Genomic DNA, 25,623 nt, shown 5'->3' on the forward strand with positions numbered 1-25,623 from the left:
GTACATCGCGCACACAGGAATAGAGAACTCTCCGGGAAGAAGAAAGGCGGGGGTGTATGTTTCATGATTAACTACTTATGGTGTGATTGTGATAATGTACAGAACTCAAGTCCTTTTGTTCATCAGACCTAGATTACCTCACAATCAAATGCCGACTGTATTACCTACCAAAATAATTCTCTACAGTTATGGTCACAGCCGTGTACATTCCCCCTCAAGCCAATACCACGACGGCCCTTAAGGAACTACACTGGACTTTGTGCAAACTAGAAACCACATATCCTGAGGCCGCATTTATTGTATTTGGGGATTTTAACAAAGCAAATTTGAAGAAAACGCACCCGAAGTTCTATTAACACATTGACTGTAGTACCCATGCTGCTAAAAACCACATGACCACTGCTACTCCAACTTCCGCGACATATGTGGCAGGGTCTACAGACAATCACGAATTACAAAGGGAAAACCAGCTACGTCGAGGACACCGACGTCTTGCTCACGGACAAGCTAAACACCTTCTTCACCTGATTTGAGGATAACACAGTGCCACCAACACAGCCCACTCCCAAGGACTGTGGAAGTGCACTGCCCGCACTTCAAGGACATCAACCACCTGAGCCATGGCCTGTTCACCCCGCTATTGTCCAGAAGGCGAGGTCAGGATGATAGCGGGGTAAACAGGCCGTGTCTCGGGTGGTTGATGTTGTAGATTATCTTTTTGGCCTTCCTGTGACATCAGGTGTTGTAGGTGTCCTGGAAGGCAGGCAGTGTGCCCCCGGTGATACGTTGGGCAGACCGCACCTCTGGAGAGTCCTGTGGTTGCGAGCAGTACACTTCTGGTCACAAGACGCAGGCCTCCTTATTGTCCCTAGAATTTCCAAGCAAACAGCTGGATGCAGGGCTTTCTCCTATGGAGCTCAATTTTTATGGAATGGTTTGCCTACCCATGTGAGAGACGCAGACTTGGTCTCGACCTTTAAGTCATCTCTTCAGTAGGTCCTATGATTGTGTGTAGTCTGGCCCAGGGGTGTGAAGTTGAACGGAAAGGCACTGGAGCGACGAACCGCCCTTGCTGTCTCTGCCTGGCCGGTTCCCCTCTCTCCACTGGGATTCTCTGCCTCTAACCCTATTACGGGGGCTGAGTCACTGGCTTACTGGTGCTCTTCCATGTCGTACCTAGGAGGGGTGCGTCACTTGAGTGGGTTGAGTCACTGACGTGATCTTTCTGTCTGGGTTGGCGCCCCTCTCAGGTTCGTGCCCTGGGGGAGATCTTCGTGGGCTATACTCAGCCTTGTCTCAGGGTAGTAGGTTGGTGGTTGAAGATATCCCTCTAGTGGTGTGGGGGCTGTGCTTTGGCAAAGTGGGTGGGGTTATATCCTGCCTGGTTGGCCCTGTCCGGGGGTATCATCGGACAGGGCCACAGTGTCTCCCGACCCCTCCTGTCTCAGCCTCCAGTATTTATGCTGCAATATTTAGTGTCGGGGGGCTAGGATCAGTCTGTTATATGTGGAGTATTTATCCTGTCTTATCCGGTGTCCTGTGTGAATTTAAGTATGCTCCCTTTAACTCTCTATCTTTCTCCCTTTTCTCTCAGAGGACCTGAGCCCTAGAACCATGCCTCAGGACTACCTGGCCTGATGACTCCTTGCTGTCCCCAGTCCACCCCAGTCCACCTGCTGCTGATCCAGTTTCAACTGTTCTGCTTGCGGCTATGGAACCCTGACCTGTTCAATGGACGTGCTACCTTGTCCCAGACCTGCTGTTTTCAACTCTCTCTCTACCATACCTGCTGTGTCTAACTCTGAATGATCGGCTATGAAAGCCAACTGACATTTACTCCTGAGGTGCTGACCTGTTGAACCCTCTACAACCACTGTGATTATTATTATTATTATTATTATTATTATTATTATTATTATAATGACCCTGCTGGTCATCTATGAACGTTTGAACATCTTGGGTATGGTCTGTTATAATCTCCACCCGGCACAGCCTGAAGAGGACTGGCCACCCCTCAGAGCCTGGCTCCTCTCTAGGTTTCTTCCTAGGTTCCTGCCTTTCTAGGTAGTTTTTCCTAGCCACCGTGCTTCTACATCTGCATTGCTTGCTGTTTGGTGTTTTAGGCTGGGTTTCTGTATAGCACTTTGTGACATCGGCTGATGTAAAAAGGGCTTTATAAATAAATTTGATTGATTGATTGAGTACAGATGCATCAAAGCTGGGACCGAGAGACTGAAAAACAGCTTCTATCGCAAGGCCATCAGACTGTAAACTAGCCATCACTTGCCGGCTACCAACCGGTTACTCAACCCTGCACCTTCGAGGCTGCTGTCCAATATACATAGACATGGAATCACTGGTCACTTTAATAGATGTTTACATACTGTTTGACTCATTTCATATGTATATACTGTATTATAATCTACAGTATTTTAGTCAATGCCACTCTGACATTGCTCATCCTAATATTTATACACTACCGGTCAAAAGTTTAAGAACACCTACTCATTCAAGGGTTTTTCTTTATTTTTACTATTTTCTACATTGTAGAATAATAGTGTAAACATCAAAACTATGAATAACAAATATAGAATCATGTAGTAACCAAAAATTGTTAAACAAATCAAAATATATTTTATATTTGAAATTCATCAAATAGCCAACCCTTGCCTTGATTACAGCTTTGCACACTCTTGGCATTCTCTCAACTAGCTTCAGTTGGAATGTTTTCCTAACAGTCTTGAAGGAGTTCCCACATATGCTGAGCACTTGTTGGCTGCTTTTCCTTCACTCTGCGCTCCGACTCATCCCAAACCACCTCAATTTGGTTGAGGTCGGGGGATTGTGGAGGCCAGGTCATCTGATGCAACACTCCATCATTCTCCTTCTTGGTAAAATAGCCCTTACACAGCCTGGAGGTGTGTTGGGTCATTTTCCTGTTGAAATACAAATGATAGTCCCACTAAGCGCAAACCAGATGCAAAGGCATATCGCTGAAGAATGCTGTGGTAGCCATGCTGGTTAAGTGTGCCTTGAATTCTAAATAAATCACAGACATTGTCACCAGCAAAGCACCCCCACACCATAGCACCTCCTCCTCCCTGCTTTACGGTGGGAAATACGGAGATCATCCTTTCACTCACACAGCGGTTGGAACCAAAAATCTCCAATTTGGACTCCAGACCAAAGGACAAATTTCCACTGGTCTAATGTCCATTGCTCGTGTTTCTTTGCCCAAGCAAGTCTCTTCTTCTTATTGGTGTCCTTTAGTAGTGGTTTCTTTGCAGCAAAAAGGCCTGATTCACACAGTCTCCTCTGAACTAGAGGTTGACCAATTAATCGGAATGGCCGATTAATTAGGGCCGATTTCAAGTTTTCATAACAATCGGAAAACGGTATTTTTGGACGCCGATTTGGCCGATTTTTTATATATATATTTTTAGACCTTTATTTAACTTGGCAAGTCAGTTAAAAACACATTATTATTTTCAATGACGGCCTAGGAATGGTGGGTTAACTGCCTTGTTCAGGGGCAGAACAACAGATTTTTACCTTGTCAGCTCGGGGATTCAATCTTGCAACCTTACGGTTAACTAGTCCAACGCTCTAACCACCTGCTTTACATTGCACTCCACGAGGAGCCTGCCTGTTACACGAATGCAGTAAGAAGCCAAGGTAAGTTGCTAGCTAGCATTAAACGTATCTTATAAAAAACAATCAATCAATCATAATCACTAGTTACTTACACATGGTTGATGATATTACCAGTTTATCTAGCCTGCCCTGCGTTGCATATAATCGCTTAGTTACACGTTGCTCCAACCATAGACATCAATGCCTTTCTTAAAATCAATACACAAGTATATATTTTAAAACCTGCATATTTAGTTAATATTGCCTGCTAACATGAATTTCATTTAACTAGGGAAAATGTGTCACTTCTCTTGCAACAGAGTCAGGGTACATGCAGCAGTTTGGGCCGCCTGGCTCGTTGCGAACTGTGAAGACTATTTCTTCCTAACAAAGACAGCCGACTTCGCCAAACGGGGGATGATTTAACAAAAGCGCATTTGCGAAAAAATCACAATCGTTGCACGACTGTACCTAACCATAAACATCAATGCCTTTCTTAAAATCAATACACAAAGTATATATTTTTAAACCTGCATATTTAGCTAAAAGAAATCCAGGTTAGCAGGCAATATTAACCAGGGGAAATTGTGTCATTTCTCTTGCGTTCATTGCACGCAGAGTCAGGGTATATGCAACAGTTTGGGCCGCCTGGCTCGTTGCGAACAAATTTACCAGAATTTTACGTAATTATGACATAACATTGAAGGTTGTGCAATGTAACAGGAATATTTAGACTTAGGGATGCCACCCGTTAGATAAAATACGGAATGATTCCATATTTCACTGAAAGGAAAAACGTTTTGTTTTCGAGATGATAGTTTCCGGATTCGACCATATTAATGACCAAAGTCTTGTATTTCTGTGTGTTATTATATTATAATTAAGTCTATGATTTGATAGAGCAGTCTGACTGAGCGGTGGTAGGCAGCAGCAGGCTCGTAAGCATTCATTCAAACAGCACTTTCGTGCGTTTTGCCAGCAGCTCTTCGCTGTGCTTCAAGCATTGCGCTGTTTATGACTTCAAGTCTATCAACTCCCAAGATTAGGCTGGTGTAACCCATGTGAAATGGCTAGCTAGTTAGCGGGTGCGCGCTAATAAAGTTTCAAACGTCACTCGCTCTGAGACTTGGAGTAGTTGTTCCCCTTGCTCTACATGGGTAACGCTGCTTCGAGGGTGGCTGTTATCGATGTGTTCCTGGTTCGAGCCCAGGTAGGAGCGAGGAGAGGGACAGAAGCTATACTGTTACACTGGCAATACTAAAGTGCCTATAAGAACATCCAATAGTCAAAGGTATATGAAATACAAATCGTATAGAGAGAAATAGTCGTATAATTCCTATAATAACTACAACCTAAAACTTCTTACCTGGGAATATTGAAGACTCATGTTAAAAGGAACCACCAGCTTTCATATGTTCTCATGTTCTGAGCAAGGAACTTAAACGTTAGCTTTCTTACATGGCACATATTGCACTTTTACTTTCTTCTCCAACATTTTGTTTTTGCTTTATTTAAACCAAATTGAACATGTTTCATTATTTACTTGAGGCTAAATTGATTTTATTGATGTATTATATTAAGTTAAAATAAGTGTTCATTCAGTATTGTTGTAATTGTCATTATTACAAATAAATAAAAATCGGTCGATTAATCGGTATCGGCTTTTTTTTGGTCCTCCGTTGTTGAAAAATCATAATCGGTCGACCTCTACTCTGAACAGTTGATGTTGAGATGGGTCTGTTACTTGAACTCTGTGAAGCATTTATTTGGGCTGCAATTTCTGAGGCTGGTAACTCTAATGAACTTATTCTCTGCAGCAGAGGTAACTCTGGGTCTTCCATTCCTGTGGCGGTCCTCATGAGAGCCAGTTTCATCATAGCGCTTGATGGTTTTTGCGACTGCACTTGAAGAACTTTCAAAGTCCTTGAAATTTTCCGTATTGACTGACATTCATGTCTTAAAGTAATGATAGACTGTCATTTCTCTTTGCTTATTTGAGCTGTTATTGCCATAATATGGACTTGGTCTTTTACCAAATAGGACTATGTTCTGTATACCACCCCTACCTTGTCACAACACAATTTATTGGCTCAAACGCATTGAGATGGATAGAAATTCCACAAATGAACTTTTAATAAGGCACACCTGTTAATTGAAATGCATTCCAGGTGACTACCTCATGAAACTGGTTGAGAGAATGCCAAGAGTGTGCAAAGCTGTCATCAAGGCAAAGGGTGGCTATTTGAGGAATCTCAAATATAAAATATATTTTGATTTGTTTAACACTTTTTTGGTTACTACATGATTCCATATGTGTTATTTCATAGTTCTGATGTCTTCACTATTAATCTACAATGTAGAAAATAGTAAAAATAAAGAAAAACCCTTGAATGAGTAGGTGTTCTTAAACTTTTGACCGGTAGTGTATATTTCTTAACTCCACTCTTTTACTTTAGATTTGTGTGAATTGATGTGAATTGTTAGATATTACTGCACTGTTGGAGCTAGGAACACAAGCATTTCTCTACACCCCCAATAACATCTGCTTAATATGTATGTGACCAATAAAATGTGGAAGTAGGACGTACAAATGACTTTCAGATGTAACTGTCTGACAGGGACCAACGGTGCCATTTTGGGGAGTTGATATTGTTGCTGTAATTCACACATACTGAATGTGTGTAAGTAGCTACACCACTTCCTCAAATAGTTAACCATTTGGCTGTTTGATCATGACAGTCAGCTGCTTTCTATAACACGTATGACGAACGTCATGGGAGGAGCATCTAACTAGTAGGTTAGGGATTTATACATAGCCTACAGTACAATTACGTTAGCTGTTTATAAACATACTATATTAGGTTAGTGGTTTGCACACTATTCAACCAAGCTGTTTCACACAAGCAATTGTATTAGGTTGTTTGGCATGCGTCAGGGCAATGTGAAACGTGTCAACACCGCCAGAACCTCAGACACAGCGTCAGAGACAACACTGCGCTTCTGGCCCCGCGCCCTAACTTACTGTATAGATCAGTGAGGAGGGACCTTTGTGTCTACAAGCATTGAGCTCCTAAACATTTCAATGTAATGTCTTGTTGTCATGTTTGATATGTTGACACGGCTTTGTTCGTGTCCCTGCAAAGTGTAACAGAAAGAGAGGATACATTTACCCCCTATGTATCAATCAATAAGAGAGGCCGGGCACACACACTGTTACCTCCTGTAGGTCTTCCATCTTCTGCTGCATGTCCACTCTGACAGTGTACTCCTCCTCCCACCTACACAACAAAAAGTAATGTGAAGTAAATGACACAGCAAAATGGCAACATCATAATAATAACTATTAACTGTGTGTCTGTGTGTGTGTGTGTGTGTGTGTGTGTGTGTGTGTGTGTGTGTGTGTGTGTGTGTGTGTGTGTGTGTGTGTGTGTGTGTGTGTGTGTGTGTGTGTCTGAAACCCCTGGTCCATGAATCTGGGCCCCAGGGTCAGACAGCACCATCCATCTAGTGAACAGTAATCTCATTAAAAGCCTGTACAGTTGACATGTTAGAACTACGATGGCTGATTCAGTGACTCTACACACCACACAGACCCCACTGCACAGCACTGCCATTTATAGAATTGCTGCTTAAAATGTACAATACTGCGACATGTCGGAGTCTTTACCAAAGTGCTCTTAAAACAAATAGGAGGTTATATAGTGTACAGGGAGGCGTTTTTTTGTGCCATTGTGCACACTGTTGGGATTGAGATAGATGGGTAAGGTGAGAGTGAGGGAGAGGGAGAGAGCGAGGGAAAGATGAGCTGAGCTCTCTTTGGAAGCCACCTCCCTTTTCCAGCAATCACAGCCTGCCGTGCAGAGTATACCGCATTGCAGATACTAGGTGGAGGGGAAGGCGCATGGCCGCATGCAGTTGGGGAGAGAGAGAGGAAGAAAGAGATGATGTGGGGGAAGGGGCTTGAAGAGAGGAGAGTGGAGTTGGCAGTGGAGAGCATGCGAGAGAGAGAGAGAGAGAGAGAGAGAGAGAGAGAGAGAGAGAGAGAGAGAGAGAGAGAGAGAGAGAGTGAGAGATGGAGAGAAGAGGAGAGAGAGAAGTGAGAGAGAGAGAGAATTTGGTATAGATCAGACATAACCTAACCCACTCCAATCAATTCATTAAAACAGGAACATTTCCCATCTGGTTGGAAATAAATAGGGAAATGATCTCAGAGAAAATGGTTGTCCTGTGTGATACCTATATCTCCCCACACATTAATGATGACAGCTTCTCCATCCTAGAGGGGGAGATCAACCCTTTCCAGGCCCAGAGACATGTACTAGTCTGTGGCGACCTAAAGCCAGAACCCGACACTCTTAGCAGACAGGGAGACAAACACCTACTTGGAGGTGACAGTATTCCCTCCCCAATATGCCCCCTAGACACAGCTGACAAAACAACCAACAAAAACAGGTCACAACTCCTGCAGCTCTGTTGCATGCTGGGTCTAGACATAGTCAATGGTAGGCTTCGAGGGGACTCCTACGGTAGGTACACCTACAGTTCATCTCTTGGCAGTAGTACTGTAGACTACTTTATCACCGACCTCAACCCAGTGTCTCTCGAAACGATCACAGTCATCCCACTGACACCCCTATCAGATCACAGCAAAATCACTATCTTCTTGAACAGAGCAATACTCAACCAAGGCATTGAAGCTGAACAAACTACATGCTTTTAAGAAATGCTATAGATGGAAGGAGGGTAGTGTAGAAAGCAAAAAACTATTGGCCAACAACAAATCCAATCCCTCCTAGACAATTTCCAGGACAAAATGTTTCCCTGCAATAGTGAAGGTGTAAACGTGCAGTAACACTATATTTGATCTATCAGCTAACATATCAAATTTAAATTCAAGCAGAATACCTAAGAAAACTAACAATGAGAAATGGTTTGATGAAGAATGCAAAAACCTAAGAAAGAAATTGAGAAACCTATCCAACCAAAAACATAGAGACCCAGAAAACCTGAGTCTACGCCTTCACGTTGGTGAATCACTAAAACAATACAGAAATACACTACAGATAAAGAAGGAACATCATTTCAGAAATCAGCTCAATGTAATTGAAGAATCCATAGAATCAAATCACTTCTGGGAAATTGGAACACACTAAACAAACAACACAAAGAGCTATCTATCCATAATGGAGCTGTATGGATAAACCACTTCTCCAACCTTTTCAGTTGTATAACAAAGAACAAACATATACATGATCATTTACTAAACTTAGAATCAGCTATTAAAGACTACCAGAACCCACTGGACTCCAATTACATTGGATGAGCTACAGGCCTGTGGTGTTGATGGTATACTAAACTAAATGATTAAATATACAGACCACAAATTCAAATAGGTTATTCTTAAACTCTTCAACATTATCCTCAGCACTGGCATCGTCCCCAATATTTGGAACCAAGGTCTGATCATCCCAATCCACAAAAGTGGAGACAAATTTGACCCCAATAATTATAGTGGAATCTGCTTCAACAGCAATCTCTGAAAATTCCTCTGCACCATCATCAACAGCAGACTCCATCATTTCCTTGTATACACCATGCACACCCTTAGTGACAAACGAACCAAAATAAAAGCAAAGTCTTCTCATGCTTTGTTGATTTCAAAAAAGCTTTTTGCAAAGGCACTAGAACAGCCTGCAGCACCAGGCCTCACAAATAAAAGGTATACTGTTTGCAGATGATCTGGTTCTTCTGTCCCCAACCAAGGAGGGCCGAACGCAGCACCTAGATCTTCTGCACAGATTCTGTCAGACTTGGGCCCTGAAAGTGAATCTCAGTAAGACAAAAATAATGGTGTTCCAAAAAAGGTCCAGAAGCCATGACAACAAATACAAATTCTATCTAGATAGTGTTGCCCTAGAGCACACACATAGTTATACCTACCTCGGCCTAAACATTAACACCAACGCTAACTTCCACAAGGCTGGGAACAATCTGAGAGACAAGGCAAGAAGGACCTTCTACCCCATCAAAAAGAACATAACCCTTGACATCCCAATCAGTAATAGAACCCATTGCCCTCTATGGTTGTGAGGTCTGGGGTCCACTCACCAACCAAGAATTCACAAAACGGGACAAACACCCAATTGAGACTCTGCATGCAGAATCTTGCAAAAAATAACTTTGTGTGCAACGGAAAACCCAAAATAATGCATGCAGAGCAGAATGAGGACTATACCCACTAGTTATCAAAGTGCAGAAAAGAGATGTTCAATTCTACAAACAACTAAAAGAAAGCGACGCCCACACATTACATCACAAAGCCCTCACCTACAGAGAGATGAACATAGAGAAGAGTCCCCTCAGCCAGCTGGTTCTGTGGCTCTGTTCACAAACACAAACAGACCCACAGAGCTCCAGGATAGCAACACAATTACACCCAACCAAATTATGAGAAAGCAAAAGGATAACTATTTGACACACTGGAAAGAACCAACCAAAAAAACCGAGCAAATTGGATTCACTTTTTTTTTTATTTCACCTTTTATTTAACCAGGTAGGCAAGTTGAGAACAAGTTCTCATTTACAACTGCGACCTGGCCAAGATAAAGCAAAGCAGTGCGACACAAACAACACAGAGTTACACATGGGGTAAACAAACGTACAGTCAATAACACAATAGAAAAATCTATATACAGTGTGTGCAAATGTAGTAAGATTAGGGAGGTAAGGCAATAAATAGGCCATAGTAGCAAAGTAATTACAGTTTAGCAATTAAACACTGGAGTGATAGGTATGCAGAAGATGAATGTGCAAGTAGAGATACTGGGGTGCAAAGGAGAAAAGAAAAAAATATATATAAATAAATAACAATATGGGGATGAGGTAGTTGGGTGGGCTATTTACAGATGGGCTGTGTACAGGTGCAATGATTAGTAGTAAGGCTCTGACAGCTGAATGCTATTTGGCCCTAAACAGAGAGTACACAGTGGCAGAATACCTGACCACTGTGACTGACCCAAAATGTACAGACTCAGTGAGCATAGCCTTGCTATTGACAGAGACCCCCATAGGCAGACCTGGCTATGTGCATAATGCACACAAAATGAGGTGGAAACTGAGCTGAACTTCCTAACCTCCTGCCAAATGTACGACCATATTAGAGACACATATTTCCCACAGATCACACGGACCCACAAAGAATTTGAAACAAATCAAACATTGATAAACTCCCATATCTGTTAGGTGAAATACCAGTGTGCCATCACAGCAGCAAGATGTGTGGCCCGTTGCCATGAGAAAAGGGCAACAAGTGCAGCACAAATAACATTGTAAATACCACCAATATTTATGTTGATTTATCTTCCCCTACAACCATATGCACATTGACATAACACTGTACATAGCTGATAATACAGTATAACACAAAAACATTTAAAAATATTTTTCAAAACTTTGAGTGCAATGTTTACTGTTAATTTCTAATCGTTTTTGGTGACATTGTTTTATGTCTTCTCACTTCTTTGTTTACTGTTTGTCTCACTTGCTTTGGCAATGTAAACATGTTTCCCATGCCAATAAAGCCGCATTTGATTTGATGAGAGAGAGCAAGAAAGACAGAGACAGAGAGAGGTGGAGGGAGGGATGATAATACAGGACAGAGCAAGTCAGGAAAAGAAGGGAGGAGACAGTAAGAAGGGTACAGTGGTGTAAAGTACTTAAGTAAAAATACTTCAAAGTACTATTTAAGTAGTTTTTTGGGGTAACTTTTACTTCACTACATTCCTAAAAAAATGCATGTACTTTTTATTCCATAGATTTTCCCTGACACCCAAAAGTAATCGTTACATTTTGAATGCTTAGCGGGCCAAAAATGGTCCAATTCATGCACTTATCAAGAGAACATCCCTGGTCATCACTACTGCCTCTGACCTGTCAGACTCACTAAACACAAATGCTTTGTTTCTGAATGATGTCTCAGAGGTCGACCGATTATGATTTTTCAACGCCGATGCCGATTATTGGAGGACCAAAAAAAAAACGATACCGATTTAGAATATATATATATATATATATATATATATATATATATATATGTAATAATGACAATTACAACAATACTGAATGAACAATGAACACTTTTATTTTAACTTAATATAATACATAAATAATATCAATTTAGTCTCAAATAAATAATGAAACATGTTCAATTTGGTTTAAATAATATAAAAACACAGTGTTGGAGAAGAAAGTAAAAGTGCAATATGTGCCATGTAAAAAAGCTAATGTTTAAGTGCCTTGCTCAGAACATGGGAACATATGAAAGCTGGTGGTTCCTTTTAACATGAGTCTTCAATATTCCCAGTTAAGAAGTTTTAGGTTGTAGTTATTATAGGACTATGTCTCTCTATACCATTTGTATTCATATACCTTTGACTATTGGATGTTCTTATAGGCACTTTAGTATTGCCAGCCTAATCTCGGGAGTTGATAGGCTTGAAGTCATAAACAGCGCAATGCTTGAAGCACAACGAAGAGCAGCTTGCAAATGCAGGAAAGTGCTGTTTGAATGAATGCTTACAAGCCTGCTGCTGCCTACCACCGCTCAGTCAGACTGCTCTATCAAATATCAAATCATAGACTTAATTATAATATAATAAACACACAGAAATTCGAGCCTTAGGTCATTAATATGGTCAAATCCAGAAACTATCCTTTCGAAAACAAAACGTTTTTTCTTTCAGTGAAATACGGAACCGTTCCGTATTTTATCTAACGGTGGCATCCCTAAGTCTAAATGTTCCTGTTACATTGCACAACCTTCAATGTTATGTCATAATTATGTACAATTCTGGCAAATTAATTCCGGTCTTTGTTAGGAAGAAATGATCACACAGTTCGCAACGAGCCAGGCGGCCCCTGACTCTGCGTATACCCGGAGGCCCCTGACTCTGCGTATACCCGGAGGCCCCTGACTCTGCGTATACCCGGAGGCCCCTGACTCTGCGTATACCCGGACTCTACTTGCACTGAATACAAGAGAAGTGACACAATTTCCCTAGTTAATATTGCCTGCTAATATGCATTTATTTTAACTACATATGCAGGTTTAATAAATATGTTCATGGTTAGGTACATTTGTGCAACGATTGTGCTTTTTCGCGAATGAGCTTTTGTTAAATCATCACCCGTTTGGCGAAGTTGAAGTAGGCTGTGATTCAATGATAAATTAACAGGCACCGCATTGATTATATGCAACGCAGAACACGCTAGTTAAACTAGTAATATCATCAACCATGTGTAGTTAACTAGTGATTATGTTAAGATTGATTGTTTTTTAAGACAAGTTTAATGCTAGCTAGGAACTTACCTTGGCTACTTGCAACCACAAGGTCCTTTTGATGCTGCATTCGGTAACAGGTGGTCAGCCTGCCACGCAGTCTCCTCGTGGATTGCAATGTAATCGCCATAATCGGCATCCAAAAAGGCCGATTACCGATTGTTATGAAAACTTGAAATCGGCCCTAATTAAATCGGCCATGCCGTAGAACGACCTCTAGTCTGAGTGTTGGAGTGTGCCCCTGGCTATCTGTACATTTACAAAAACATGAACAATTGTGCCATATGGTTTGCTTAATATAAGGAATTTAAAATTATTTATAATTTTACTTTTGATAGTTAAGTACATTTAAAACGAAATGCTGGGTGACTTTCACTTTTACTTGAGTAATTTCCTATTAAGGTATCTTTACTTTTAATCAAGTATGACAATTGGGTACTTTTTCCACCACTGGAGGGGTATGACAGAACTAGCCAATGAGAGAGCGGGAACAATGAATAGCATATGAATGGATAGATGGAGAGAACAAGGGACAGGGCAGGGGAAATGGAGTGGAGGAGAAGAGTGGAGAAGAGGGAGGGAAGGCGGTGTATCTTATACTGAAACTACCTTCTTGAAGTGAATTAATAGTCCTGTGGGTTTCCCTCTCTCTATGTTTTGCCTGCAGGTAGATTTAACTGCATTACTACAACAACAGACTCATGACAGAGAGAACATTATTTCACTACACTGAAGGCCTAAATCACATCTATGACTGTACAGTACGGATGCTATCAGATATATGGATGTCTGAAGGTGAGACAAGCCTGGACTTGACTCACTTGGAGGTGGCAGTAAGGTCACATGCCTCATGAAATCACAATAAACAAAAAGCCACAAACACACACTTGTCCCAGGTCCTCCCGATCACAAACCAATCCCTGACCCTACCCAGCCTTCCTAATGGGACATACATGCTTGTCTATCACCTTACATTCATTGGGCATTTTCGCTGAGATATGTTTATCCAAATCAACTTATGGTCATACCTTCAGCATAGACCATGTCTATGTGACCTGTGCAGCGTGAATCGAAGCCTCAGCCCTGCTGTTACTAGTGCCACAAATCAGCGGTCTGGGTACTAGTTCTGTCACAGAATACAAACTGCAGCCACTTCAAACGTGCAGAGGTGCACTATGGTATCTGTATCAGATTCCTGGGACTGTGTTTGGCCCATGCCCCTGTTTTTCTAAAGGGGCGCTAAGCAGATATTCCTTCCCCAAGCCAAACCATAAGTCAAATCTTCAAGTACTTGAGCTGTGCTTGATTTATATATAGTTTGCCTGGTTCCAATAGAATAGTCCCAAAAGTACAAAATCAATGCAGTAATCCAAAAGTACAAACCACTAAAGCAAGCATACCCTGACCGAGATCTGGAGTCCACTAGCTAGTGGGAAACTCAAGAGTTCAGGGGTCTTTGAACTTGAAAAGCATTGGTGTGATTGTTGAAACAGAGCCTTCCTGTGTTGGATCTCAGTTAAATGACTTCATTCTGAGTCAGTTATGGTCTGATAATGTTTGGTATTTCACCCAGCTGCCCTTTGACTGAAGGCCCTTTGCATCTCTAGCAATAAGAATGTTGTGGGCTGTGGCAGAAATAGACAGAACACAGGCAGGACACAGCTGCTCTGAAAGGCCATCTGTTGCAGTAGGGCCTTCCACTTCACCCAAGTAGCAAAATAATACATGTACGCCTATTATAGTTACATCAACTGACTTTTGCCAAGAGACATTTAATCACAACTCTAGGTCCCCGTGCGCCTTTACACCCTTCAGACAAACACGTTAATTAGGCCTTACATTGGTGAATAAATCAACCAAGGTTGATCCTATTTACCTGCGTTTGTACTCGTCTCTCTCCCTCTTGACTTTGGCCAGGACGTTGTACAGGGCTCTGATCTCCGGGGTAATGGTATCAATCTGGACCCCGACCCCGTCCGGCTGGACCCAGGACACACCGGGGCTGGTGACGCGCGTCTCCACGCCAGAACCGAGCTTGCGGGTATGGTTGTAGGACCAGATAGTACCGGGAAGGAACCGGGGAGGCGGGTTGGTGGGGGTTCCAGTGCCAGTACTGAAAAACGTTTTCCCGTTGGTGATTGAATTGGACCCGGCAGGAGAGTCGATTGTCGGGGTTGATAGGCTTACCGTGATGGTCGGATTCTGATTCGGTTCGGTGGGGTTTGTTTCAGCTTTGTTGTTGGACTCAAGCGTGAGGACAGTGTTGAGGGCAGGTGTGAAGAGGGTAGTGGGTCGTCTCGCGGAGTTATTGGTGTTTTGGAAAGGGAGTGACCCGGGCCTGAGCGGGATAGTTCCCACAAACCCGGTCTGTACACCTGTTTCTTGGGTATGGGCCCTTCTAGCACTTTCAGAACAACTTCCATCACAGCTGTTCTTCGCACCCAACGCCTGTTGTAGTTGTTTCTCTAAAATCTTATTCCTTCGCTCAAGTTCATGCACTTTGGCCAGAAAGCATCGGAAGCGTAAGTTCAGAGTCTTTAGGACACTGATATTGGAGCCCAGGTCGTTCCTCAGGGCCATCGCTGCAGGGGGTTGGGGCACAGATCGGTGATAAGAGTGGTTATTATGGTTCAGATGCAGGTAAGCTTGTGAGGGTGTGGTGAAATCGAACCCTGGCAGAGTCTCCGTGCCCAGTCCGGGATGGTCGCCCAGGAAGAAAGATGTCGGGTCGGGCGAGCAGAATACGGCTTCGGGCAGAAGGCCTGAGGGGGAATCCGGATGACTCGGTCCTCCTTGGTTCTGCTGCTGTTGATATTGGAGAAGCGAGTTCGCCCCTAACAAAGGATTCATGCTATGGTATGGAAAACTAAAGCGCTGCAGATCTGGCATGAACACGGATGGTAATTTTCTCCGTATAAAATCACAAAAATAAAATAATGACAGGCTGAAGGTTGACTTGTTGTTGGGTACCAGACGTATCCGTGACGGTCCACCTTTACCTGGTTACGTAACTGTTTCTAATTACGAATGTTATCCTCGATTTATCTCCGGTCAGTCTAAAGAGGCTCGTGGAATAAGTTCCCTCTCTCTTCCCGTCTCGCTCTGTTGCTGGATAACGGTCGCCCCAAAAAACAATGCCGAATAGGCCGGTCCGACGGCTATGCGCAGGCGACAACACTCAAATGTATTTCAGAAAAGTAATGTTTTGGTATACAGCCTATATGAGAGAAAGTACTGTTAAATGCTGCAAATCTCTAATGTATTAAAAATAAATCCAGTGTCTTCCGTCAACGCTTATCTGGCTCCAAAGTGACCACAAGACACAACAAGTGCTGTGGGATTTGGAAAGCAGTGAAACTACCGTAAATACACAAGTAGCTGGTTTTCTGTGCCCAGTAGGCAACGAACAGTTCAATAAGACCTCTTAAACTCCTAGTTCACAATTTGGGGTGGTGTTATCAGGAACATTTCAGCTTGTGAATGTCATTTTATGGTCACACCATAGGCAACAAGATTTTCCCACTTGGCTCGATTTTATTTTGTTACAAAATACACACATACAATTTGACACACTATTCTATTGTGTGAAACTATAATGTGAACCATAACCCACAGGCCGATCAGGACAGTGTTGACAAAGACAAAAGAACTACAAACTAGACTAAACTAAAAGATGGAATACTATTTTCAAAACTGCAGCAGACATCTTTGTTGGTGCTTAGATATAAAGGTAAAAAATACACACAATATGTAAAAATACAACATAGTGTATATTTTACATATCATAATTGCTGGTTATATAATAATACTATTGTTTTGGCTACATTTAAAAAAGAGTCACTACTCAAAACACTCACTATGATACAATACTCCCGTTGTTCTTACACAAAACATGTTTTATTTTAAAGCTGTTTTTAAAGAGGTCTCTGCTCCTAAACACCGCCATCCTTTCAACATCTCTTATCTCTCCCTCTATCACTCGGTCAGCAGACTACTAGAGGTGGAACCCCCCAGCTCTCTCTCTGTCTCTCTCCCTGCCTCGCTCAGACTCTGCCCGTCCATGTTGACCTGTGTGTCCTGCGAGGCCACGCCCAGTGCGTCCCACCCCACCGAGATGGTGTCGCCAGCCCTCTCTTTCTTCCCCAACTCCACCATGGGCACAGCCTTGGGCCTTGCTCCTCCCTCGCCAGCTCTGGCAGTAGGAGAGGCTGCCTTTGGGGGCTGAGGAGAGAAAGAGGAGAAGAGAGAGAGAGAGAGAGAGAGAGAGAGAGAGAGAGAGAGAGAGAGAGAGAAATAAAGTGAGAGAGAGAGTTATCAATCATTCTGCACCTGTCCAGTCCACACCTGTAGCTATAAAGACTCCTTACTGTCAGAGTAGCTCCCTCCTCTTCCCCGCATTCTCCTCCTCTCCCCGTTCTGTCTCCCAAACAGTATGTCGTATACGTCCTCTCTGAACTCCTTGTTCATGATCTGGTAGATGAAGGGGTTAATCATGCAGTGAGACTTGGCGAACATTGCTGGTATCAGAGACACCATAGGTGGCAGGCAGGACACCGGCCGGTTGCTCCCTGTCTCCGACTCCCCCTCCTGGCCTGGGGCTGAACTGCGTGTGGAAGCAGCAGACAGACTGTGGCCTAAGCCAGAATAGGAGTAGGGATCTGGGTTGGTCACATCCCGCAAGGATTCTCCAGGGTCGTAGTAGACACTTCCGTAGTTGCTTCCGTAGTTTTCCGTGGAGGTCCAATTGAGGAGACCCATAATGTTGGGGATGTTTGGGAAGGCTGAGGCCATCCCGGTGGATCCTCCAGTCCCCATGGAGGGGCCTCCTCCCTGCATGGCCTCCCCGGCTCCATGCTCCTCCTTGGGGGCCAAGGCGGAGTAGAGGGAGACGATGGCATAGGGAGTCCAGGATAAGAGGAAGGTGGAGCACACCACAGCTGCTATCTGGGACAGACAGACAATAGATGAAACAACAGAAAGATATAATGTGCTGTCTGTACTTACACACTTGTTACAATGTTAATACAAAAGTTATTCTCTGGTAGTTCCTCTGCCTGGAATAAAGCAGATGTTACAACATCTTTCATTTCAAGCCAGTAACTAAGCTTCTTCTAACATAGTCTGTTTTCCACATACCTTTGTGAGTCTCAGGTCTTTGCTGGTGTGAGTGACAGTTGAGGAGGGAATAGATGCCAGAGCGCGACTAGAACGGTAAACCTACACAGAGAGACATGTCAGTAAACACAAACTTCAACCGTCACTGACCACAAACAAATACACAAGGGCCATGCTGCTAGACCACCAGTTGGCTACAGCTATTGAGTCCACCATCACGGTAATAGATCATGCTTGCTGGACTGTACTCAGCATGCATTCCATACGTTATAGTGTGCCCCACTCAGAATATGCCAGGACAATTGATTGATGGACAATCATTGAGTTACATGGCATGCTGTTTTTTGCAGAGTCTGAGTTGAGTTCCCTGGACTCTCCCCTACTGAATCAGCCATTTTGTGCAGCTGGGTGCAGTTTCTCTCACCGTCAGCAGAATGGTCATGTAGGAGGCGACGATGGTCAGTGTGGGGAGAAAAAAACACATGATCAGGATCAGCAAGATGTAGACCCTGTCGATCAAAGATGACCTCATCCCCCACCTCAAAGAAAAGAGGAAGAAGAAGATGTATATTTAGAGACAATACTTTTATTACCTCGTACCCAGGCTCAATTGCTGCTGCTGGATGAGATGAATGCTTTAATAACTGCAGACATTCTCACACACACACACACACACACACACACACACACACACACACACACACACACACACACACACACACACACACACACACACACACACACACACACACACACACACACACACACACACACACACACACACACACACACACACACCAAAACAGAGTCTAATAAGAGAGAGTCAGCAGTACCAGTTGATGGTGCAGCTGGTCCCAAAGGGTTCTGGTCCGTAGCTGCCGAAGCCGAAGACAGGCAGGGAGGCCCAGAACAGAGAATAGGACCACACCAGTCCTATGGACATGGACATGTGACGTCTCTCAATCCACTGACCTGGTAGAGAGATATGGAGGAATTTTATTTCACCATTATTTATTCTCATTGGCTTAGATCTATTTTTTTGAGAGACACCTGATAGTCCAGCATGTACTATATTATAAACAGACACATAGGAAAGGGATATGAATAAAGTGAAGCACGTTGTTTGATTGACCACTAATTAGTAAATAAGAAATAGGATTGATCCAAAGGCTTCAGGTGTATGAAGCGTGTAATGAATACATGTATTTTTCTTTATTTTAGCAGAGAGTCTCATTGAGACCAAGGTATCTGTTGCAAGTGAGCCCTGAAAATGGATGCTAGTAGTCTAAATGGTTGTGTGTGATATTTACGGTTTTCTATTTCTTTATGTAGTGCTGCATGTTGGTAGCCCAGACATTAACCCTGCCTGACAACTACCCTTCCCCTTCCTTTTAAAAATGTGTTACCTGTATTTAACTAGGCAAGTCAGTTAAGAACAAATTCTTATTTTCAAAGACGGCCTAGGAAAAGTGGGTAAACTGCCTTGTTCAGGGGCAGAACGACAGATTTTTACCTTGTCAGCTCAGGGATTCAATCTTGCAACCTTTCGGTTACTAGTCCAACACTCTAACCACTAGGCTCTAACCACTAGGCCACCTTCCCTTTCCTATAACTACCTGCGTGACTACCCCCCTATACAATAACATCATTGCTGCCTAGTGTCTACGTAACCGAAAAGTCATCTCCAAGTCAACAAGATCAAGCTGGACTCTGGACCAATCAAAAATCTTAAAAACTGCTCTAATAGTGCCCCCAATTACCTCTACAACGTGGGCTTGAAGAAAGAGTCGGACATAGAGACAGATTATAAACTACACTACATGACCAAAGGTATGTGGACACCTGCTCGTCCAACATCTCATTCCAAAATCATGGGCATTGGTATTGGTATTTTTGGTATTTTATTTGGATCCCCATTAGCTGTTGTAAAAGCAGCAGCTACTCTTCCTGTGGTCCACACAAAACATGAAACATAATACAGAACATCAATAGACAAGAACAGCCTAAGGACAGAACTACATTAAAAAAATTAAAAGGCACACCTAGCCTAAATATCAATGCATACACACAAACTATCTAGGTCAAATAGGGGAGAGCCGTTGTGCCGTGAGGTGTTGCTTCATCTGTTTTTTTTAAAACAGGTTTGCTGTTTATTTGAGCAATATGAGAACGAAGGAAGTTCCATGCAATAAGGGCTCTATATAATACTGTATGCTTTCTTGAATTTGTTCTGGATTTGGGGACTGTGAAAATACCCCTGGTGGCATGTCTGGTGGGATAAGTGTGTGTGTCAGAGCTGTGTGTAAGTTGACTATGCAAACAGTTTGGGATTTTCAACACATTCATGTTTCTTATTAAGTGAAGTGATGCAGTCAGTCTCTCCTCAACTCTTAGCCAAGAGAGACTGGAATGCATCATATTTATATCAGCCCACCTGATTACAATGAAGAGCAAAATGTGCCGCTCTGTTCTGGGCCAGCTGCAGCTTAAATAGGTCTTTACTTGCAGCACTGGACCACACGACAAATATGGAGTTGGAGTTGATGGTCCCCCTTTGCTGCTATAACAGCCTCCACTCTTCAGGGAAGGCTTTCCACTAGATGTTGGAACATTGCTGTTGGGACTTGCTTCCATTCAGCCACAATAGCATTAGTGAGGTCTGGCACTGGTGTTGGGCGATTAGGCCTGGCTCGCAGTCGGCGTTCCAATTCATCCCAAAGGTGTTCTATGGGGTTGAGGTCAGGGCTCTGTGCAGGCCAGTCATGTTCTTCCACACTGATCTCAACAAACCATTTCTGTATGGACCTCGCTTTGTGCATGGTAGCATTGTCATGCTGAAACAGGAAAGGGCTGCCACAAAGTTGGAAGCACAGAGTTGTCTAGAATATCATTGTATGCTGTAGCATTAAGATTTCACTTCAGTGGAACTAAGGGGCCTGAACCATGAAAAAAAACAACCTGACCATTATTCCTCCTCCACCCACACAGTTGGCACTATGCATTCGGGCAGTTAGCGTTCTCCTGACATCCACCAAACCAAAATTAGTTCATCGGACTGCCAAATGGTGAAAAGTTTACACTGCTCCAGAGTCCAATGGCAGCAAGCTTACTCCACTCCAGCCAACGCTTGACCATGGAAACCCATTTCATGAAGCTCCGGACAAACAGTTATTGCACTGACTTTGCTTCCAGAGGCAGTTTGGAACTCGGTAGTGTGTGTTGCAACAGAGGACAGATGATTTTTACGCGCGACACGCTTCAGCACTTGGCGATCCCGTTCTGTGAGCTTGTGTGGCCGACCCCTTCACACTTCACTTTCACTTCACAATAACAGCACTTACAACTGACCTGGTCAGCTCTAGCAGGGCAGAAATTTGATGAACTGACTTGTTGGAAAGGTGGCATCTTATGACGGTGCCACATTGAAAGTCACTGAGCTCTTCAGTAAGGCCATTCTACTGTCAATGTTTGTCTATGGAGATTGCATGGCTGTGTGCTCAATTTTATACACCTGTCAGCAACAGGTGTGGCTAAAAAAGCCGAATCCACTCATTTGAAGGGGTGTCCACATACTTTTGTATATGTAGTGTATGTTTAGATTAGATCATTGAATGCAGAGGTTCTGTTCTATATTCTGTTTAAAATCAATTATCTGACGTGCTCAGTATAAAGGGCATATTCAAAGCAAGGGCCTTGTTTATGCTCTGACCCACTGACTAAAGCCTCAGGGAAAACCAAGAAGTCAATGAGGCCACTAAAAGGGGTCAACAACATCCCTTTGTGTCACCCCTTTTGTTCTCTCAATTTAGTATCAGACATGTATTTCATGTCATGAAAAGTTTGGAAAAATATAAAATAAGGATGAAAGACAAATGTAGCCTACGGAAGCTAAATGTTTTGGGGATTCAACAACACTTTATCATTGTCTTCCCAAGGGAAAATATGTAAGAAATGTATAAAATGAAGAATATAATAAGTATGTACACACATGACTCAAAAAGACAGCAAAAAGAAATGAAGGGAATCCCACTGACCGTATCTGAAGCTGCAGATCTTGAGGCAGCGGTCCAGAGAGATGAGACAGGTGGTGATGAGGGAGCCAATCCCAAAAACAAAGCCCTGCAACCCGTACCACAGGCACCCTGCTTCCCCAAACACCCAGCCATGGGACACACTGGTGGACCAGAGGAGTTAATGACCTGATAATGATCATTGGTCGTTGGAACACTAAGCACTTTGTCTGATTCATGGGATGTGAGTGTTAACTGTCAATTGTTTTGGATAAAAGACACCTGTACCATATCATTCTGTCTAGTTTGATATTCATACTATCAGTATGGGGGATTGAAGATTGGGCGACAGGAATCGCTCACCTGGAAATGATGAGGCATGGCGCCCCCAAGAGGCTGTATCCAAAATCACAGATGGCCAGGTTGATGGTCATGAGTTCTGGTGGTCTGAGTTTCTTCTTCTTTCTACAGAAAACCAACAGCACTATGCCATTCCCAGCCACTGACACTACACCTGGAGAAGAAGGGAGGAGAGAAGGAAGAGAGGAGCGGGGAGATAAGAGGTTTGAAGCGACGGGGAGGGAGAGAAAGATAGAAGTACAGAGACAGACCAGCTCACTGTGAGCTCTTGGGTATAACAAGGGTCAGTAAACCGCCAGTCATTTAATATTTCAACCTCTGCTACCTTCCTGACCCCCTCAACCCACTATTAGGCTTTGAAAGCATCGGGGAACCAATCCAAAGTGAATAAATGTTATAGCTGAATCGACATGATTGCTTGCTGGCTGGCTAGTGGGGTGCAGGGTGCTGTTCATAGCCTCATTTGATTTGTTGTGTAGGTAATTATTGGGAGCAACAGGTATGGAATGTTCCATGCTGTGATTCCTCATGTGTATCCTCTCCTCTCTTCTTTCCTCTCTCCTTTTCTCTCACCTTTCCTCTCTCCTTTCCACTCTCCTCTCTCATTTCCTCTCTCTATGTATCCTCTATCCTTTCATCTCTCCTCTGTCCTTTATGTATCCTCTCTCCTTTCCTTTCTCCTCTGTCCTCTCTCCTTTCCTCTCTCTATGTATCCTCTCTCCTTTCCGCTCTCCTCTCTATGTGTCCCGTCATCTCTGGTGTGACCCTGGGGTTGCTATGCTAATACACTTTGTATTCAGTCTGTCTGTACAGCTCCATAATGGAAACAGTCATAGAGAGTTAGATCACTGACTGACTTGATCAGAAAGGTTGATCTGATGGATGACAGATCTGTGTTGAAACAAAGTAAACCCATTCAGCCATCTGTGTGGGCTCTGGATTCTGATGATTAAGATGTGAAAAGCTGTTGCCCAGCTTATATATCGAAAACCTTTCAGTCCTTTGGGATCAAATTCGATTTTGTTCATATTGTTTTTAAGTCTTGATTTATCTGAACAGAATTTCACCCCCATAAATATACCTTAAGCCAAGCCTAATTCTTCTACACTGTAGAGATTATGTTTATGATTATTTTACCAGTGAGTTACTCAGGAGGAATACCAACCAAACTCTAATGTTAACTGACACCAACACTGAATCACTCATCTGTGATAAGGAGAGATGCCTAATTTCAAATCAACCAACAACCCTGGGCCTCTATACCCAAGTCTCTAGACACTTGTATAGATCTGAAATTATTTGATGTAGTATGGTAATATCTCAAACTTGCCCTTTACGCTTTGAGGATTTTTCACCATATTGCTTATAGTACACATACTGTAAAATCCAATCCTTTCAAATCTCTATCAGTGGTTAAAGAGTATAGGGGTATAGTGGCTAAGGGTGAGAATGTGTTATAGGCAGATGGTAGATTTGACTCACCTGTGAGGATGAGGAAGATGGCGACTCCCAGGTCAGTGCTGGGGGAGAGGTGAGAAAGGAAGGCAGGAGGGATGGAGGATGGGACAGAGCCCCCCCACGAGCCATTCCCTCCCAGAGACATCAACTGGTGGAGAAAATAAGACAGAGAGAGAGATTTTACTGTAAAGCCCAGTAGATAGAAGAGGTCAAAAGAGAGAGGAGGAGAGTAACGTACTGAGACAGAGAACGTGCTAGAAAGTGGAAGGTAAGAGGTTTTAACCCCCTAGACATGCACAGAAAAACAGAGAGTTAGAGGTGTTAAATTCCCTATAGTATTAGCTAATGTGGATATAGACAGAGAAAGAGAGAGAGAGAGAGAGAGAGACAGCAATGCTGGGGTAGTTATATATTGATGGAGAGAGCAAAAAAAGAGGAGAGAGGAGAGCGGAGAGAAGATTGGAAAGGGTAGAGGAGAGCAGAGAGGGTAGGGGAGAAGAGAGGGGAGACGGGGTGAGTCTTACAGCCAGTGTCTTACAGCCAGAAATGTGTAAAAGTAAGAAGTGCACAATCTGGAGAAAAGTGGAGAATTGGAAAAGCAGGAAGAGAAAAAGAGAGACAGCCAATTGAAACACACACAACTATTATCACAGAATCAAACTCACTGTTCAGTTCAAAGCTGAAATGCGATCACACACACTAATGAGAAATCAACAGGTGACACACACACACCAAGAGGAGCATTCTTACTCACCTTCCTCTTCATCTGTCAACCTGCCCCTCTCTACCTCTATTTTTTACTTCCTATCTCACTCTTTTGTTCAGTCTGTCTGTGTTGTGAGTTAAGCTCTTTTTTAAATCTTAAGCCTCTGTCAATTTTTGTGCTCTATTTCTGAGAAAAGTAAATCAACTTGCTGTCGACAATCTGGCGGAGAAATGATCAGTGAGTGCGTGGTCCGAAATGGCACACAGAGGGAAAATAAATGGAAGGATCTGAGCCTTTTTGACCTCCCTCTCTCTCTCTCTCTCTCTCTCTCTCTCTCTACTCTCTCACTCTCATCAATCTCTTTCTCTCTCTTCCATGCTCTCGCCCTCTTTCTCTCTTTCTTCCATGATCTCTCTGTATCTCTGTCACTCTTTATATCTCTATCCATTGTTTAAACTGAATACCGTAGAAGAGATATCACCACTTGTGATATAGTAACAAGAGCACACATGTAACTGACTCATAATTTGGATGTGTGTGTTTGTGTGTGTGTCTAACAATGAGAGCAACAACACCCAGGAGACACACATCTTCTCTTCAATAAGATTATGGATGGATGATGATCTGACTACAGGAGAATAATCCTTCTCTAACTGACTGCCTTGTCAGAGCATGACGTGAGAGAGATATTAGACACTGGGATGTTGAAATAAATACATAGCCTACTGGCTGCAAACTGAACTATTACATTAACCTGGTCTTAAATCCTGCTCTTATGGGGCTTAAAGTCGACCTACAAGTTTGACTTGACCTGACCCTGAGTGAGCACACACACACACAAGTCTGACTTGAAAGGTTACATTAAATGGTGTATGTTTAGAGGCTCAGCTTTACGACCAGAGGATACCTTAGTGTGTAGCAGTAGGTGTTCAGCCATCAACATGTTCTCTTCTCTCCTGTTGACTCACACACCTTAGTCCAGGAAGTCCTGCTGTGTGTTACTG

At 43.1% G+C, this 25,623-nt stretch overlaps 2 protein-coding genes across 5 annotated transcripts in view; both read right to left on the bottom strand.

Annotated features, from left to right (window-relative positions):
- LOC106576644 (non-homologous end joining factor IFFO1) overlaps window positions 1–16,331 on the bottom strand; it is a 33,033-nt gene extending 16,702 nt beyond the window's left edge. For all 4 annotated transcript variants that reach the window (XR_006769966.1, XM_014153895.2, XM_014153890.2 and 1 more), the window contains exons 1-2: window positions 14,847–16,331; window positions 6,851–6,911 (exon numbers count right to left, since the gene is read on the bottom strand). Coding sequence is in view for 3 of the 4 variants with exons in the window: in XM_014153895.2 (XP_014009370.1) it covers window positions 6,851–6,911; window positions 14,847–15,859 (1,074 nt within the window). In the remaining variant the exon portion in view is untranslated. The remainder of the gene's footprint in view (window positions 1–6,850; window positions 6,912–14,846) is intronic.
- A 153-nt stretch (window positions 16,332–16,484) lies between these two features.
- On the bottom strand, window positions 16,485–24,920 carry LOC106576962 (opsin 9). The gene is made up of 9 exons (XM_014154560.2): window positions 24,668–24,920; window positions 23,938–24,061; window positions 22,459–22,609; window positions 22,120–22,259; window positions 18,919–19,057; window positions 18,510–18,624; window positions 18,107–18,187; window positions 17,338–17,914; window positions 16,485–17,191 (listed from the first exon to the last, which is right to left on the bottom strand). Exons 1-9 carry the CDS (start codon window positions 24,677–24,679, stop codon window positions 16,965–16,967), a joined length of 1,566 nt encoding a protein of 521 aa, XP_014010035.2. The 5' UTR covers window positions 24,680–24,920; the 3' UTR covers window positions 16,485–16,964.
- Window positions 24,921–25,623: the final 703 nt, after the last annotated feature.

This window comes from Salmo salar, chromosome ssa05 (genome assembly GCF_905237065.1).
Source record: "Salmo salar chromosome ssa05, Ssal_v3.1, whole genome shotgun sequence".
Classification (NCBI taxonomy): Eukaryota; Metazoa; Chordata; class Actinopteri; order Salmoniformes; family Salmonidae; genus Salmo; species Salmo salar.

Bases quoted from the DNA above. Each gene is read 5' to 3' on its own strand.
- LOC106576962 (XM_014154560.2), bottom strand. The intron at 19,058-22,119 runs GTCAGTGGGATT...TCTCTCTACCAG, and splicing joins GATCTGCAGCTTCAGATACG to GTCAGTGGATTGAGAGACGT. The intron at 18,188-18,509 runs GTGAGAGAAACT...CTCTCTGTGTAG, and splicing joins ACATGACCATTCTGCTGACG to GTTTACCGTTCTAGTCGCGC.